The 18,802-nt window shown below is 32.2% G+C and overlaps 1 protein-coding gene across 1 annotated transcript; it reads right to left on the minus strand.

Moving 5' to 3' along the window:
- Window positions 1–1,487: 1,487 nt before the first annotated feature.
- LOC132714244 (saccharopine dehydrogenase-like oxidoreductase) lies at window positions 1,488–16,197 on the minus strand. Its single transcript, XM_060697056.1, has 11 exons — window positions 15,906–16,197; window positions 14,642–14,748; window positions 14,087–14,167; window positions 13,671–13,800; window positions 12,809–12,858; window positions 10,406–10,536; window positions 8,957–9,071; window positions 8,625–8,744; window positions 6,493–6,549; window positions 3,636–3,841; window positions 1,488–2,884 (listed from the first exon to the last, which is right to left on the minus strand). Exons 1-11 carry the CDS (start codon window positions 16,081–16,083, stop codon window positions 2,776–2,778), a joined length of 1,284 nt encoding a protein of 427 aa, XP_060553039.1. The 5' UTR covers window positions 16,084–16,197; the 3' UTR covers window positions 1,488–2,775.
- Between the last annotated feature and the right edge of the window lie 2,605 nt (window positions 16,198–18,802).

The raw sequence follows: 18,802 nt of genomic DNA on the forward strand, positions 1-18,802 counted from the left end.
ATTGTCGGCCCGGAACAAGCTGACGATATGCATATCTCCTCTTGATATTGATGATTCCCATAAAGTTTCGTTGAATTCCAGCCAGTAGTTGCAGAGAACTAGTCCGGAAACGAAATTCGGACGGACGGACGGACAACGCCAAAACTATATCCCCCTCCCGATTCCATCGGCGGGGGATAACAAACAAAACAATTGGACAAGTACAACACAGAACAGTGACCAGTGTTCGCGATATTGCACGGGTGAGATCGACAATGTACACCAGTGACGGAAATTTCCGACTTTCACTGATTCAATACCGGAAGTTACAAATATACGGTAAAAAAACTAAACGCAACCGAATAAAAACGCGCGTGCACGATGTTTCCGCTTAAATAAAACTATGGAAAGCCACTGCTGCCATTAACATATAATTTCATCTTAATATATCTTAGTATATCATCTTAATATACATATCAACTCATGAAAATATTCTGTACTCTTTATTTTTACATTTGCTTCCTTTCTCGACAACCGGAACAAGAAAACATTTTGTTGTTTTTTTTTTCGGCCGAAGTCCGTCTAAAGTTTAACCACGGACTTATATTGTAATATAAATCCATACATCCGTGGTTTAACTTGCTTTAAAATTAACAGGGAAGAACTAAAAATATATTGAACTTTCAATTACAAACTGGAATCTGTGTCTCATTAAATTGGCTGAAATAAATTGAATGACATAAAAGATCTAAATTGGTTTATGCTTCTAAAGGAGTACCGAAATGAACTTGAATCTTTAGTGTCTCAGATTCTCAAGATCTCTCAATTTTCTAGTATAGTTTTTTAAGTAAGTTCAACTGCATTTTGTTTTGGGTCCGAATACCTCTTCTACCACGGATTTATATTACGGATGTAATATAAATCAGTGCTTCTACGTTGTAGGGAAAATTGCCCATACATAAAATAGTATAATACATCAACATGTATTTTGTTCGACCCATTCTACTGAAAGTCCTGCAAAACTGTTTGCAATCACAACTTTGAGTTTGCACAAGTAATAACTGTCATTATAAAATCATTACACAAGCACTGCTTACACTTCTGAGTGCTCCATTGATGCAAAAATCTGTAATGATTTTTGCAAGTAAAAGCAGATTTACCTCAGTCAAAAATCTTTTGCTACTTGTGAAAATATTGCATCTGGTGTTTGCTCAGTAAAATATATTTCAATCTTACATGCAAAACAAACAAATATCCTCTATTTCTTAATTGTAACAATGATACTTGTACATGAAACAACAACTTACAAAAATACATTTACTATTTCATAAGTTTATTTTTTTTAATAATGTATACAACAAAAGCTTTTCAAAAACCGCAATAAAAAACTAAAAAGCAAGAATTAAATAAATGTCGGCAGAGTATAAGTTGGCAATACTGTACAACAAAATTGGTCAGGATTTTTTAAAATAAAATTTTATGTTTCTTTTGGAAAGACATAATTATAAATGAATTTCTGCGTATTTCTGGTAGAAAGAGTAAACCATCATATTATTAAAAGAAGGTAAACTTCAAGATAAAATCAGTTTTGTTTCAAAATATTTTCAATTGTAAATGAAGTTTGGTTATGAATGTCAACCTTTTTATTTAGTGAATGTATAAATTACCCCCAAAGTTCTACTGATATAATTGCAACATAAAGCTAACATTCAAGGAACCAAAAATAAACATATTTTCCCAATTGAAGAGAAATGGCAGTGAAAATACTAGTAATAAAATGAACTTATTTAATTGACAATTCAACTACTTTGGTTTAAGGTTTGCACAAATTTTTTAAAATAAGTATGGCCAATAGTGGAGGAAGACATACCATATCTCATTATTTAGATTTTATCTTGGAAGGTAGGATCACTGACACCCCATGTAATCTCCTGAAGTTTTATTTAAAATATGTTTTGATATCAGGTTTTACATATGTTACAGATAATACTTAAAGCAAAACAAACAAATAAATAAATACTTGATATAAAAAATACATTAAAATAATAACTTTGTAGTAGAGTTTAAAGATTTCAGAAAAACAACTGGATTATGGTCTCATTTAAATAAAGTTCTAACAATTTCTATGATGTAACTTTTTTGTACCTTATATTTTCAAAACTAAAAATTAAAACAAAGTATAAAACTCACAGATAATGCACTGTGTATAATAGTTTGATCTTCAACATTTATAAAAAACAACAAAATAATTTTTTGGTCAATACTGTGGATGATATGAATACAAAAATACAATTTAAATATATAATAAAAAACATTGAATGCTCAGTTAGACAAAAAAGCACAATGATGTAACAAACAATAATAATAAAATGCTGAAAGTCAAAAACACAGGAAAACCAGGCTCATGTTTTAAATTTCATTTTTTATTTTTAAATCCTCCATTCTATCAGAGTGTAATTGAACACTGTTTACTGTACTGTCTCAGAACTGGATGTTTATGCTTTAAAATACATTTGAAATTTGTGATGTAATAATTTTTCAACATAACCCGATTTCCCTGCTGGTCCAAAATCTTGTTTTTAAGTGATTTTTCTAATAAATAGTTGATCTTAAGTTTGTGTCATTTTTGCAAGATATTACAGCTACTGTAAGCACTAAATAAAATAAATTAATTAACAAAGTTGATATAAAATATGCGCCAATCTCTCAATAGTGGCTTTCCAACAATCTATATGAGTTCAATCTTGTTATAAAACTTGTAATATCTGCTGATTTCTCACATAATTTTGTCAGTTCTTAGATTGGTCCTTGTTCAGTGATCACCTCATACTTCACATTGTGTTTGTTCAATCTGTCAATCAAACTTGTATCCCGAAATATGGCGGCTGTTGTATATACTCCACCACTGAAATATATTGCAATGTTCAGCTTATAAATTTTGGTGGTAGATCAGTTAAATTTGATTGCAAACCTGATCAGTCTTTATTTGTTGATAGCTTGATTTCATTTCAGCATATTTTTGCATATCCATATAGGTGAACCTAATGTGTATTAAAAAGCTTTCATATGGTAATTTCAGTTTATAGGCAAATACAATGTATTAATTATGACTTGGAAACTATTGAAAACTAACACCAATCAAAAAGCCTAATACTGCTAGTGTTTTTCTAGAAATATCTTCATAGCTTAACTTATGTTAAAATATGACTACCGATTTCCCCATGTTGCAATTGACGGTAAATAGAAAGAGATGTTCATGTAGTGATATTGTTCAAAACAAACTACATCATAATGCCATTAAAACTGGCACACTAAAATTAACTGTCTTTTAATAGAAAACCAGTCGTTAATGGCTTTACAGTATATAGAATATAAAGGGACTTCAAACTTTCAAAAATTACCAAATGCAGAATTCTAATTTGGTCATATAATAAAACAGTTTTTGTATGAAGATGTCAGTGAATATCTAAGTCTATTGACCTGGCTAATGCAATATTCACCTCAGCCTTTGGTCTTGGTAAATATCACATTAACCAGGTCCATTGACTTGGATATTTACCTCATCATCATACAATAATTGTACAATATCTTGCTTAATGATTTAAAACCATCATTTCTGATGACAGACATTGTTTTGAATAGGAAAACTATATTACCACATCTTATCTTTAGAGACTTCTTTCAGCAAGGTTAGGGCACATTGAACCATACAGATTGGTGTAGTAACATAGCCAGCCTCTGGTCCCGAAACTCGAACAACTATCTTACTGTCTGGTGGGGTGTCATGCTGGGCATCAACATCTGTAAGCTTGTCCTTCCAGCCTTTACCAATCAATGTTATACTGAAACTTGATGTCTCTATCTGTAGATACAATGTAACATATTTCATATAAACAGTTTATGACCATTTCGTTAATTTTGAACAAAATGTCTCATATCACAGTGTTCTCGTCAATTTTCAATACTTGACAGTAAGAAAAGGGGCATAACACAGTAAAAAGGTAACTCAAGTTAAGGATGTAAGATAACCCAAAAAAACAGATGTATGAAGTTTCCACCTATTCCTTTGGTTGTTTTTGAGATACCAACTTGCACTAAAAACTTAACCTAAGTGTGATGCTGACGAAGGGGTAAATACAACAGCTCTCCTTATTCTACAATTCGTCCAGCTAATTACTAAAATCTGTACACAAAGAGAGCAAACATCACTGCCTATATCTGACAAACCATAAAACAAGAGCACCGCTAGGCGTAGCATTATATGCCCGAAAGTGTTTTTTTTTAAGGATGAAGCATTTGTAAGACATGGGAATTAGCTGTTCATCCTATAAAATTTTACAGGTTGATTAATACTAAAGTTATTAATAATGACCTTAACCTTTGACCTTGTGACCCCAAAACCAATAGGGGTCTTCTACCCAATATGGACAATCATCCTATGAAGTTTGAATATAGTGGGCCAAATGGAACTTACGTTATGCTCTGGAAACTATTTTCAATTTTAAGGTAATAGTGACCTTGACCTTTGACCTTGTGACCCCAAAATCAATAGGGGTCTTCTATCCAATATGCACAATCATACTATGAAGTTTGAACATTGTGGGCCAAATGGAACTTAAGTTATGCTCTAGAAACTGTTTTCAGTATTAAGGTAAAAGTGACTTTGACCTTGTGACCCCAAAATCAATAGGGGTCTTCAACCCAATATGGACAATCATCCTATGAAGTTTGAATATAGTGGGCCAAATGGAACTTACGTTATGCTCCGGAAATTGTTTTTGGTCTTAAGGTAATGGTGACCTTGACCTTTGACCTAGTGACCCCAAAATCAACAGGGGTCTTTTGCCCAATATGGACAATCATCCTATGAAGTTTGAATATTGTGGGCTAAATGGAACTTAAGTTATGCTTCGGAAACTGTTTTCAGTATTAAGGTAATAGTGACCTTGACCTTTGACCTTGTGACCCATAAATCAATATGGGTCTCCCACCCAATATTGACAATCATCCTATGAAGTTTGAATATTGTGGGTCAAATAAAACATTAGTTATGCTCCGGAAACTGTTTCCAATTTTAAGGTCATAGTGACCTTGACCTTTGACCTTGTGACCCCAAAATCAATAGGGGTCTTCTACCCAATATGGACAAGAATCCTATGAAGTTTGAATATTGTGGACCAAATGGAACTTAAGTTATGCTCTGGAAACTATTTTCAATATTAAGGTTATAGTGACCTTGACCTTTGACCTTGTGACCCCAAAATCAATAGGGGTCTTCTATTCAATATGCACAATCATACTATGAAGTTTGAACATTGTGGGCCAAATGGAACTTAAGTTATGCTCTAGAAACTGTTTTCAGTATTAAGGTAAAAGTGACTTTGACCTTTGACCTTGTGACCCCAAAATCAATAGGGGTCTTCAACCCAATACGGACAATCATCCTATGAAGTTTGAATATAGTGGGCCAAATGGAACTTACGTTATGCTCCAGAAATTGTTTTTGGTCTTAAGGTAATGGTGACCTTGACCTTTGACCTAGTGACCCCAAATTCATCAGGGGTCTTTTGCCCAATATGGACAATCATCCGACGAAGTTTGAATATTGTGGGCAAAATGGAACTTAAGTTATGCTTCGGAAACTGTTTTCAGTATTAAGGTAATAGTGACCTTGACCTTTGACCTTGTGACCCATAAATCAATATGGGTCTCCTTCCCAATATGGACAATCATCCTATGAAGTTAGAATAGTGTGGGTCAAATAAAACTTTAGTTATGCTTCGGAAACTGTTTCCAATTTTAAGGTAATTGTGACCTTTGACCTTGTGACCTCAAATCAAAAGAGGTCTTCTACCAAATATGGACAATAATCCTATGAAGTTTGAATATTGTGGGCCAAATGGAACTTAAGTTATGCTCCAGAAACTGTTTTCAGTATCAAGGTTAAAGTGACCTTGACCTTTTGACCCCAAAATCAATAGGGGTCTTCTACCCAATATGGACAATCATCCTATGAAGTTTGAACATTGTGGGTCAAATGGAATTTAAGTTATGCTCTGGAAACTGTTTTCAGTTTTAAGGAAATAGTGACCTTTGACCTTTTGACCCCAAAATCAATGGGGGTCTTCTACCCAATATGGACAATCATCCTATGAAGTTTGAACATTGTGGGCCAAATTGAACTTAAGTTATGCTCCGGAAACCAAATTGCTAACGGACGGACGTTCCAACATTTTGGATTTAGGGGCTATTTTCTTTGTTATTTTCTTTGTTTTCTTAAGGGCTACTAGCCCATAAACCCTTTGATCACGGAATGAACCTATTGTTCTCTTTTGTTCTCTTTACTGTTATATAGCCCCTAAACCCAAAATGTTTGCTTGGACGGACAGAAAGATAGACGCCAGGGGGTATAACATAATATGCCCCTTCGGGCATATAATAATGTAATAGATATAGTCAAATAAATGTCTCAAAAGTTCCAGAGAGATGAACAAGGATCAATCGCTATATTACCTGTTTTTTTGATGGTCCTCCATGTTTGAATACCCCAAAGGTAAATATCTGTGGATACTGAAAAATGATGTTCGCAATAATTATGAAAACAATAATAAAAGACAAAATGTAGATAACAACTGCAATTACATAAAGATTAAAAGTTGTGAGAAGATCAATCTATCAACATGTATTGGTATTAGAAATGAGATGATAATTTTGACAAAGATTAAAATTATAGCCTTCATGATAGTAACCCAAGTTTCATGCAGGAATTTAAAGCTCACAAAATTCCACCAAGATAGATGTGTGAAGCCCTGAGGTCGCTCACCTGTATATAGCACCCCCCCCCATACTATACACATATAGTTAAAAACAATGACACCCCTGGGGCGGGGCCAGTTTTGACCCCAGGGCTTTTATTTGAACAAATTTTGTAGACACTTACTAGAAGATGTTTCATGCTTAATATCTAAACTCTAGCTATTTGGGTTTTTTCAAAGAAGATTTAAGTTTTTGCTATACACATATAAGGAAAATCAATGACCCCCTGGGCGGGTCCAATTTTGACCCCAGCGCTTTTATTTGAACAAACTTTGTAGACACTCACTAGAAGATGTTTCATGCTTAATATCTAAACTCTAGCTATTTGGGTTTTTTCAAAGAAGTTTTTAAGTTTTTGCTATACACATAAAAGGAAAATCAATGACCCCCGGGGCGGGGCAAATTTTGACCCCAGGGCTTTTATTTGAACAAACTTGGTAGACACCTATTAGAACATGTTTGATGCTAAATTTCTTCGCCTAGCTCTTTGAGTTCTTTAAAAGAAGATTTTTTAAGTTTTAACTATATGCATATAGGGAAAATCAATGACCCCCTGGGGCTGGGCCAATTTTGACCCCAGGGCTGTTATTTGAACAAACTTGGTAGACACCCATAAGAAGATGTTTCATGCTAATTATCTAAGCTCTAGCTCATTGGGCTTTTTAAAAGAAGATTTTTTTAAGTTTTTACTATACACATATAGTTAAAAACAATGACACCCCTGGGGCGGGGCCAGTTTTGACCCCAGGGCTTTTATTTGAACAAATTTTGTAGACACTTACTAGAAGATGTTTCATGCTTAATATCTAAACTCTAGCTATTTGGGTTTTTTCAAAGAAGATTTTAAGTTTTTGCTATACACATATAAGGAAAATCAATGACCCCCGGGGCGGGGCCAATTTTGACCCCAGGTCTTTTATTTGAACAAACTTTGTAGACACTCACTAGAAGATGTTTCATGCTTAATATCTAAACTCTAGCTATTTGGGTTTTTTCAAAGAAGATTTTTTAAGTTTTTGCTATACACATATAAGGAAAATCAATGACCCCCGGGGCGGGGCCAATTTTGACCCCAGGGCTTTTATTTGAACAAACTTGGTAGACACCTATTAGAACATGTTTGATGCTAAATATCTTAGCTCTAGCTCTTTGAGTTCTTTAAAAGAAGATTTTTTTAAGTTTTTACTATATGCATATAGGGAAAATCAATGACCCCCTGGGCGGGTCCAATTTTGACCCAAGGGCTTTTATTTGAACAAACTTGGTAGACACTCATTAGAACATGTTTCATGCTAAATATCTTAGCTCTAGCTCTTTGGGTTCTTTAAAAGAAGATTTTTTAAGTTTTTACTATATGCATATAGGGAAAATCAATGACCCCCTGGGGCGGGGCCAATTTTGACCCCAGGGCTTTTATTTGAACAAACTTGGTAGACACTCACTCAAAGATGTTTCATGCCAAATATCTAAGCTCTAGCTCTTAGGGTTTTGTAAAAGAAGATATTTAAAGTTTTTTCTTTCGGTTGCCATGGCAACCAGAGTTCTGCATGGAATTAAATTCTTTGAACAATTTAAGGTGACCACCAAAGGAACATTCCTGTGAAGTTTGGATGAAATTGGCCTAGTGGTTTATGAGGAGATGTCATTTAAAGTAAAAGTTTACGGACGATGGACGGATGCCGGACGAAAAGCGATCACAAAAGCTCACCCTGTCACTTTGTGACAGGTGAGCTAAAAAGCACAAAAACTTATCCAAGAATTGTGTCAACAGGAAACACTACAGAAAGGAGAGTATGATAACTCCCCTTATGTAAAAACACAAAAAATACCTTCAAGATAAGTGATCTCCCTATGCTGAATTTAGCAAGAATTCCAACAAGGAAGCCTATAATGACAGTCAGCATCATGTAGATAAAACTTGGTAGCTGAATATACGCACCAACTTGAAACTGGAAAAATAAATTTACAATTAATAATATACAACTAAAATATATAGGTAATTAGTTTCTTTAAAACATTAAACATTAATTTGTATATATAAAATATAAGTGTAGTTCAAGAAAATTAAGGCCATTAAATATATTATATACATGTTAATAAATAAGAAACTTTTATTTAACATATGTATATAATCCAATTTGCTGGCTTTCCTTGTACTTACTGGTCTTTTTTGGTTGACTTCATAATCAAATCTGACACTTCTATTTACTATAGCTCTATCACTGCCTGGAAAGTTTAAGCACCAATGATCAATATCCTTGTTGAAACCAGCTGACCTGTAAAATAACCAGTCATTTACTTAGTATTAGATGGTTCAACTTTTTACTTAGTATTAGATTTTCAACTTGATATGTAGAAGTTTATGTATAAAACTCCTTTAATTCTAGTAGTAGAGAAATCAGTGTATAGACATTTCAACAAATCATGGGATATAATATAAACAAAGACAACTTCTTTACTTATTCATAAACTCAATTCAACTTTGATAATGATATGAAATGGTTAAAATCTCTCTCAATTCCCTTTTTATTGGACTAACTGTTTCTGGCTCTATAAGAAGGTTGTGACCAAAGTTGCAATCAAATAAATGATTACAGGGATAAAAAAGAAGCACATGAAAAGGTTTAAACAATATACATCATAATATAATATATAACAACTTCATCGAGGATATTAAATCACAAGAGAGAAACACTAGAAAGGGTTAAGACAAATAAGAATGGAGAACAACACAGTAATTTATAATTAGGAAGGTCGTATTCAAAAGAAATGCTTAAATTGCTGATAAGCCTGTAGATACTGTGTATAAACAAGTGTCATGCAGTATTTTTAAAATTTCAATAAAATTATTCAATAGAAATCCAAGTCGGTAATTTTCTTAATTCGAGAAAGATGAATAAGTAAATAAATAAGAATACAGCTTATGTTAAGTTAATGAGCTACAATAATGATCCCAAAGATAAAAGATTAAATAAGTACAATCAACACTTGCTGCAAAAAAACTTGCATGGAAAACCATAACAAAAGGAATTCTCCAAGTTCACATTGAGATATAATAACAAATCCATGCTTAGTTATGAAGGGGCATAATTTCGAATAAATCCATGCTAGGTTATGGGTCTTGGTTTGTTATGTATTAAATTAAGAACACAAAGACATTATGTGAATTATCATGTGAATGTTTTCATTGGTTGTGGGAAAAGATATATAGATATTTTTCTTTACAAACATTTCTAATTCATAATAGAAAGATTCAAATGTATCAGAAAAAAATCCTGCTCGGCTGGAATTCAAACTAGGCACCACAACCTAACCAAGTAACAATGTGCTTGACCTGGTCACCATTAAACAAAACAATTGATTCCCTGAAAAAATTAACAGGGGTTGCACTTATATTTATAAAGTAAGAGGTGCACTCAACTATTAAAATATAACCTTACCCAGGTTTTTTAATGTTTACAATGATAAAACTTTGTGAAAATCAACGAAGAAGAGCTGATTCCTTGATAGTGACCCACATATTCCATCCAACAGTCATGTGTGAAAAGTTTCAAGTGAATATCTTCAGTTCAGACATGTGAAAATTTTTAAAACATGTACAACTGCTTACTTTGGTACAATCTTATACTGACTTCTAGGAAGTGGTGTTGGGAACAATGTTTTCCTCAATGGCTTTAATTCTCCAGCTTTAGCAAATCCATGTAGAGCACTTTCTAATGTTGTTATATTCCCAGACAGGCCCTAAAACATATAGTCATTATGTAGTGATATATAACACGTATTTGATACTCAATATAAAGATTAAACTTGTATCAGTTGACATGCCATTATCTTGACCCCAGTGCCATGTCATAAACTTATTAGAAAACCACTAAATCATGTTAGAAAATCAAAAATTACCAAAACTGGAAGACTTAAAAATTTTCATTTATTTTGGCATGTTATGATCTATTTTGGCCATTTTAAGGGGCTGCAATTTTGTAATGTATGACACCAAGAGTTAATATTCTTTTTTAAGTTAAGTTCAAATGTACCGTAAAAGACTATTACTTAGCAATAAAAGTCCCCTACAATAAAGGAACATGTCATTCAAAGATTCTCCATATTGCAATCTTTCCAGGTTTCACTTTTCATGCAAATATTTAAAGTACTTTTAGAATTATTCCAGGATCTACCTTTTGCTGATGGACATATGACCAAAATTGGATAAGGGGTCATTTATCTTGTTATCTTCTTTTGCTTTAACAGAGGGCAATGACCCCTTATTCTATTGTTATGGAGAAAAGTCTATTTTTCTTTTTTGTTCAATTAGATTATCTCCCCCTTTAATAACATTGCTTAGTATCATGCAGAAAAAAGCAAAATATGCCTTTTTTGACATTTTAAGTACAAAATTCTACAATGTATGAAGAAATGAAGGGATCAGGCAATTTTCCTATGTGAACTTAAGATCTACTAGTAATAGAAGTAATGTGTCGAAGTTTAATTCTGATGAAAAAAAACCAACAAATTGCTACCATGCAAACAATGCAAAATCAACATCTTTAAAATTCAATTGGAGTTAACCAGCTACTATAACAAGAGCTGTCCGTAAGACAGCGCGCTCGACTTTTTTATTGCTTGCCAATAAAAAAAGTTTTTGCAGTAAAAGGCAATACAAGAATCTCTGTATTTTTAAAGTGAACAATGGCCATGAGCATTAAGATATTTAGTGAAGAATTATTTTACTGAATTGTGTGACACCCTTGAACACTGCAGCAAAGTTTGAAATGTTTAAGTCAAAAGAGGGCTGGTAAGAAAGAAAAAAAAACTAGTTGTTTGATACCCTTGAATATTACAGCAATGTTTATATGACATAATTTATGGTAAAGTGAACAAGTGGATAGGAATGAATTTTTTTAGATTTTTTAAGTTTTTTAGTGCTTGCCTATAATACAAAACATTGACAGTTAAGGGCCATAATTCAAATAAAATCTTTGACAGAATTACCTTCTCCTGGACATGTTTGGGAATCATGATTGTAAACAAGTATTCCAACTTTCAAATTAATATCTCAAACAGTTCAGTCAAAAAGTGGACTGGTACTAAAAACTTAACCAAGATTCTAAGTCGATAAAAGGCCTTAATTTTTAAAAACAAATCCTTGACAGAGTTACCTTCTCTTGCGTACAGATGGGGGTAATGATGTGAAATAGCATTAAAAGTTTCAAAGCAATATCTCAAAGGGTTAAGGCAATAAGTGGATTTTACCCATATTCAATGTATTTTCTAAGTCAAAAAGGGGCATAATTCTGTCAAAAACCTTGACAGAGTTATGTCCTCTTGTCTGTTGATGAAGGTCGTGATGGTAAACAAGTATGGTCAGTTTCAAAGCAATACCTCCAATGGTTTTGAAATAAAGTGAGGTGGTACAAAAAACTTAACCAAGCTCAATACACTTTCTAAGTCAAAAAAGGGCCATAATTCTGTCAAAAACCTTGACAGAGTTATGTACTCTTGTCTGTAGATGGAGGTTATGATGGTGAACAAGTATGGTAAGTTTCAAAGCCATACTTGTAATACTTCTGAAATAAAGTGGGGTGGTACGAAAAACTTAACCAAGGTGTGACGCCGACGCCGACGCCGGGGCGAGTAGGATAGCTCCCCTTTTCATAGAAAAGTCGAGCTAAAAAGGTGACAAAACATGCTCTTTAAGTCTTTTAAGGGGCCATAACTCTGTAATTCATGATGAGACATTGCCACTTACAGAAACTGAGATCTATTGGTTATACAAAATGTGCAGAAGGCTGGAGGTTTCCCCCTTATTTCTGTGCATGGTGGTCTTGGATCAAAGATCTACTGTTTATAAAAGTTCTGTGCAAGTAAAATTCAAAATAATCAAAAACGAAGCTTCTATCGTGGAACAAAAATGAATGGAGTACAGACAGCCATTGTTCCAGTTCATCTTTGTTTAAGTCTGCTGTTGATATACTGATTTAATGATTTGCAGCAAAGTGAAAATATAAAGACTTACATCAGCTCCTGGATGTAATGTTACAAAAAATTCCACTGAATTCAAATCACCTGAAATCAATAAAAATACAAATAGTCTGAAATTAAACATAATGCCAATGGGCAGTTCCAATTATCAATATCTTGACAAAAAAACTTTCAAATAGATAATAATTGCTCAAGGCTTACATATACATGTACATACATGCATATGTTGTACATATGTTATTATTAAGAAATTCAATGTTGAAAACACTAAGAAATGTACATGTAATTTATTCTTATAGATTGTATGTTTGCAAATTGTATGCACTTTAATGTATTAACAGAATTTATATAAAACACCTGCCATGCATACAATATTGCAGGTTAACTAGCAATGTACTTCAGAATAACTCTGCAAAATAAAAAAAAATCCTGTTCTGTTCTTGATCTTAGCATTAACTGGAGGACAAAGTTCTGCTCAACCCAATGTTCTGAAAGGAACTATTTTGTGTGATAATTTATGTTTAGATTCAATCTCAATCTTTCAATATTGTATACATTTTCTTTTTCAAGATTTTTTTAAACTTAAAAGTCAGTATAGATAATTTATGACTGCCTTCCTCAATATCTACAGGAACAGTTATAACTCATAAATGTAAACATATCAACACAAACATTTCACCACCTGTGGGATTTACATTTGTAATAAAACACTGAAATAACAATAGTGTCTAGACATTCTTATTATTTAACAAATATGCTATAATTACCATATTACTCATAAATATCTCCTAGCAACAGTTTCCATAATTCTGAGATACAAGAAAACTTAGACACTATAGACTCACAAAAATTGTTATAATTATACATTTGATCATAAAAAGGAGCCTGTAACATACCATCAAATTTTTGTGTGAGAAAGGCCACACCCAAGTCACTGGGAACACTGTCAAAACCACATGCACCAATTACATATACATCCTGCTCTCTCGCTTTACCACTGTACATAAGCTGCATCTTTTCCAAGTACTAAAACCAGAAACAAGATCTTATAATATTCATGTACTGAACAATTATTGATTAAATTTAAGAGTAGCATCATCGATTCTGTTTTTGTCAGTAGTCAAAAATTAAAAAGAACAACATACATGTATATGTAAATATGTAAGTGCTGATTTTAATAATTATAAAAACAATATCATAAAGACTCATTGTACTTAGTTTATTTGAGCACACTTCTATAACAAAGCTTTAAGAAGAATCTTTCAACAGTAATCAAAATATGAATAATAATTTATGTACAGGCTTGACTGACCTGTGGTTCTCCACTTATATCAATGTGATGAGCACTATTCTCAATACAGGCTTTCACAACTTGCTCACCATAAAACCTATACTATAAAATAAATTAAAATAAATAGTTAAAATTTTGCTCATACAAATGTTGTACACAATGGAATATTTTTACATGAATTCCTGCAGGCAAGGAAAGAAATCATCAACAGCATATGAAATTATATACCTGTAGCTGTGGCACAAGTAAACTGTGCTTATATAAAGTTTTAAAACTATTTTAAAATGTTGTTTGATATATTTCACAGGTATATTTTAATAAATGTAAATATATACAACTGGTCTAAGGTTTAATATGATTATAAATATATAAATGAGCATATAAATGCTATACAATATAATTATCAATACCTGCCAGGGCATGTCAATTTTGCATGAGTATTTGTTATATACCAGTTCAAATAAAGGACAGGGTTGAGTTTTCTATATAAAAACAACTTGTGCTGTGAATATTGGGGTATATTTCTTATGTTACTGTTGTTAAGTAAAGGCAAATAAAACATGTATATTTACTAACTGGACCAACACAGTTGAGAACAACTTTTGCTTGTTTACACATTTCGCCAAGTGACTCCTGACTGGATACATCACAAATAATTATAGGTGTTTCTTCCAATGTCAGCCCTTCAAGTAAATAAGCCATTTCAAATTTAACATCAAAACAACACACTTTTTAATGATCATACACAAAATCTTACCTAAAAAGTCTTTAAGTTTAAACACACTATGTAAAACTACACTTTAAAATATATTTTATAAATTTTAGGATGCTGTAAGTCCATGCTCTGGATGCAAGACTTTGAAAAAATCTTATTGCCCTAATTGAGGACTAGTAGATGGTGTTAGACAGATATGAGCACTTGACAGCAATCCTCGGACCTGTCCAATGCTTTTGGCTCCTTACTGCATGATCTCAGTCAGCAAGCTAGGGCAAAATATCTGACTATCTGTTGTAAAAACCCCTGTGATCTAGTCTTTAAATATTATTTTTATAGACAGAAAACAGTGAAACATCATGTCCTCTCAATTTTACATGCAAATGTACAAGTACCACTGGTGGGGACATTTCAGTATTTGGGATACACTGTAGATCAAACATGATTTTATTCCTTACATATGTATATTAACTAATTTTATGTAATTTAGAACAAACTTTTTGTTGGAAAAAAATCCTCATATAATTTATTTTAAAACTGTTTATTCACTATCATTGACACTGGCACAGACTAATCAGAAAAAAAAACAGTATTACAGTAGACAAACTAAATGAGTGATAATCTTCTGTTCAGTTGCACTGAAATTTTGTAAATCCACATTATATACATTTATTTCAAAAACTGATTATTAATATTTTCAATTCAAATGGCATTGAAATTAATTACAAATTAAATGATATGAAAATAAAGTGATAAACTTCCTGATGAATTAAAGAAACTCAAACAACTTTTCCGGCAGTTGTTACATTTACTTATATCTGATATATTTTTCTTACAACAGTTCATGTGATGTCAAGGTGTGGCTAAAAACTTAACTTTAAGCCGAGCTAGAGATGATATTTCAGCAGCTGAATTGCTGTTTAGACAGAGTTAAGGCTACCAACTTTCCCTACCAATTTGCAGATGAAAATGGCATTTAGCAAATATGCAATTACAACCATTCCCAAATATTCATTAAAATTTGACAGTTACTCTCTCCCATGACTGAAATATTTGTGAATGTAAAATTGTGATTTTCAAGTTATTTGCATTAAATTGCACTGTGAAATAAGTACCGGTGTATACCTGTTCTTTGGGAAGATTCCTTTAGAACTTTCTGCAATTTTTCCATAGATCTGCCTGCAATTGCCATCTTCAAATTTCCACCTTCCTCTTCAATAACTCTGGCAACTTCATCCACCACAAACTGACCAGTAAATCCACTGGCACCGAACACAACAAAGTCATACCGTTCCTCAGACATTTTATCTTTACAATTTTAACAAGGACAGCTGAAGAGAATTGCGCATAAATTAACCTGGGCTACCTATAAATAATGAGTCAGAAATACAGACGTGTAAACTGCTGAGACGTTTGACAGATACGGTACCACTAAAATACGCAACGGAGATTTTTTGGCGCAACGGACGCAACGGGCGCAACGGAGATATTATTTTTAGAAAAACCGGCACAACGCATTTTTTAAAAGTCAATGTGCTATATTTAAGCATCTAAAATGATTGTTTATAACTATTTAGTAAGTAAGTTTTAAAATATTTCATAAATTGTATATGTTTAATTGCACTGAAGGGTCATATGCCTGGCTAAATGGAAATTTCATGGCGCAACGGAGATATTTTTTTTCAGAAAAACCGACACAACGCCTTTTTTTAAAGTCAATATGCTGTATTTGAGCATCTAAAATGATTGTTTAGCACTATAAAGTAAGAATGATTTCAAATGTTTCATAAATTGTATAAGTATACACTGAAGGATTATAATAAATTTCATGGCGCAACGGAGATAATTTGGGAAAATCGGCACAACGTTTGTACTATTGTACTATTATATGAAATTAATTAACACCAATGGTTATTTGAATAAATAAATTAAAAAAAAAAAAAAGATTTAAAAACCTTAATCGTATATCAAATAATCAAAGAGCTGCAATGTTGATGTTGTAAAGGATTGTGTGCCGCCGAAATGGAAATTTTGTCTGCGCAACGGAGATTTTTTTTTTTTTGGGGGGGGGGGGGGGGGGGGGGGGGGGGGGGGGGCTCAACGGAATCATGTTAGTAGTCCGAAATAAGTAGTTATATGAAGAAGTAAATCATTAAAGATATTAACTGAATTACTGAAGTGGTGTAATAAATGTCTGTTTTATTAATTTAGAAATGGAATTAAATACGGTTTTTATCGTTATGGCTGACACTGAAAGACATGTATGGATTTTACAATCTGTTTCATTTTTCCCGTTCAATTCGTTATTTTTACGAAAAGTACCGTAATAGCTTTTTCTATACATAATTTTGAGAATTTTACTTGAAGAATACGAAAAGTCCGTGAAGCATACGCTGTTGACTTTCTAATGTAATCTTAACAATAAATTACCAAATTTCAACAAAACGTTAATTAATGGCTTTATTGCTGCACAAAGAAATACGATATTTTTTCCGTCATGGCTGATATTCGAATGATTGTAATATTTTATGCATTTTTAAAATTAAAATAGTAACTATACGTATGTACAACATATTTATTGTTTGATGTAATTATTAAAATAGTAAAAACGACATGCCTGTAGAATTTGCTTAGACTTTCCATTTAAAAACATAAAATAATTAACTTGAACGTTACTTATAACAATTCCTTCCCAATCAGAAAACCCCGTTTAATCAAATGCAGCTACTGTTTATTTAGCGAAACAACAGCAATTTGGTGATTGGCAGAATGTTTATCACGGGTGTTAAGTACCGATAATTAAATTACCAATGACACGTGGTTGATGTTTATTGGACAAGCGTTTTCACACCATTTAGATAATGTGATTAAGAGGAACATGTATTGACTTTAAGGTATTACATATTTTTTATAACTTATTATTGTCGAAAATATTGCTTTTGAAGCTTATTATGCCAATATTTCACTCAAACTATGAGAAAAATTGTGTATATGAAATGTGAGACGTAATAAAACAGTTTGGAGCCTGAATCCGCCACTGATAACGGTCAAATTTTCTTTTACAAGTGTTAAAATTATTAAACACCCGTGCCATACTCGTGCACGATACGTTGATTTAGATAATGTGATTAAGAAGAACATGTATTGACTTTAAGGTATTACATATTTTTTATAACTTATTATTGTCGAAAATATTGCTTTTGAAGCTTATTATGCCAATATTTCACTCAAACTATGAGAAAAATTGTGTATATGAAATGTGAGACGTAATAAAACAAACAATTATTGAAAAGGTACACAATGATTAATGAAAGATAATAAATTAATCAAATAATATAATATGATAAAACTGTTATGATAATCCCCGTTGTGCCGAAATGTGTCCATTTCGCCGTAATTTAAATGTCTTTTACAATATCCTATTTTCAACATTTTCTTAAATAAAGGAAAGTAAATCATTTTTAAAAGACTGTTACTTATTATTCTCAAATTCTTAAGTTATGTTCAAACATAACAACTACCCGTTATGCAAATCTTCATTTTCCATTGCGCCGAAATTATGTCCATTTCGCCGTCTATTTAGAATCTGATATATTCAGTATTCTACCTAATAAAATCAAACTTATACAGTATATGTAAAAAATATGTATAAAATATCAACAATACCAACTTATATGATTATTTTATGTTTTAGACATAAAAAACAGTACACAAAAATACAATGAATGTTTATAATAAAAAAAATACTGAACATTGATTCTGTAATATCAACATATTCCTTTATTTAGTTAACTAATGCAAATTCAATTAAAAATTATGTATAGAAAAGCTATTACAGTACTTTTCGTAAAAATAACGAATTGAACGGGGAAAAAATGAAACAGATAGTAAAATCTATACTTGTCTTCCAGTGTAAGCCATAACGATAAAAACGTATTTCATTCTATTTTTAAATGAATAAAACAGACATTTATAACACCACTTCAGTAATTCAGTTAATATCTTTAATGATTTACTTCTTC

This window comes from Ruditapes philippinarum, unplaced genomic scaffold (assembly GCF_026571515.1).
Source record: "Ruditapes philippinarum isolate M1 unplaced genomic scaffold, ASM2657151v2 ctg35_1_1_1_1, whole genome shotgun sequence".
NCBI lineage: Eukaryota > Metazoa > Mollusca > Bivalvia > Venerida > Veneridae > Ruditapes > Ruditapes philippinarum.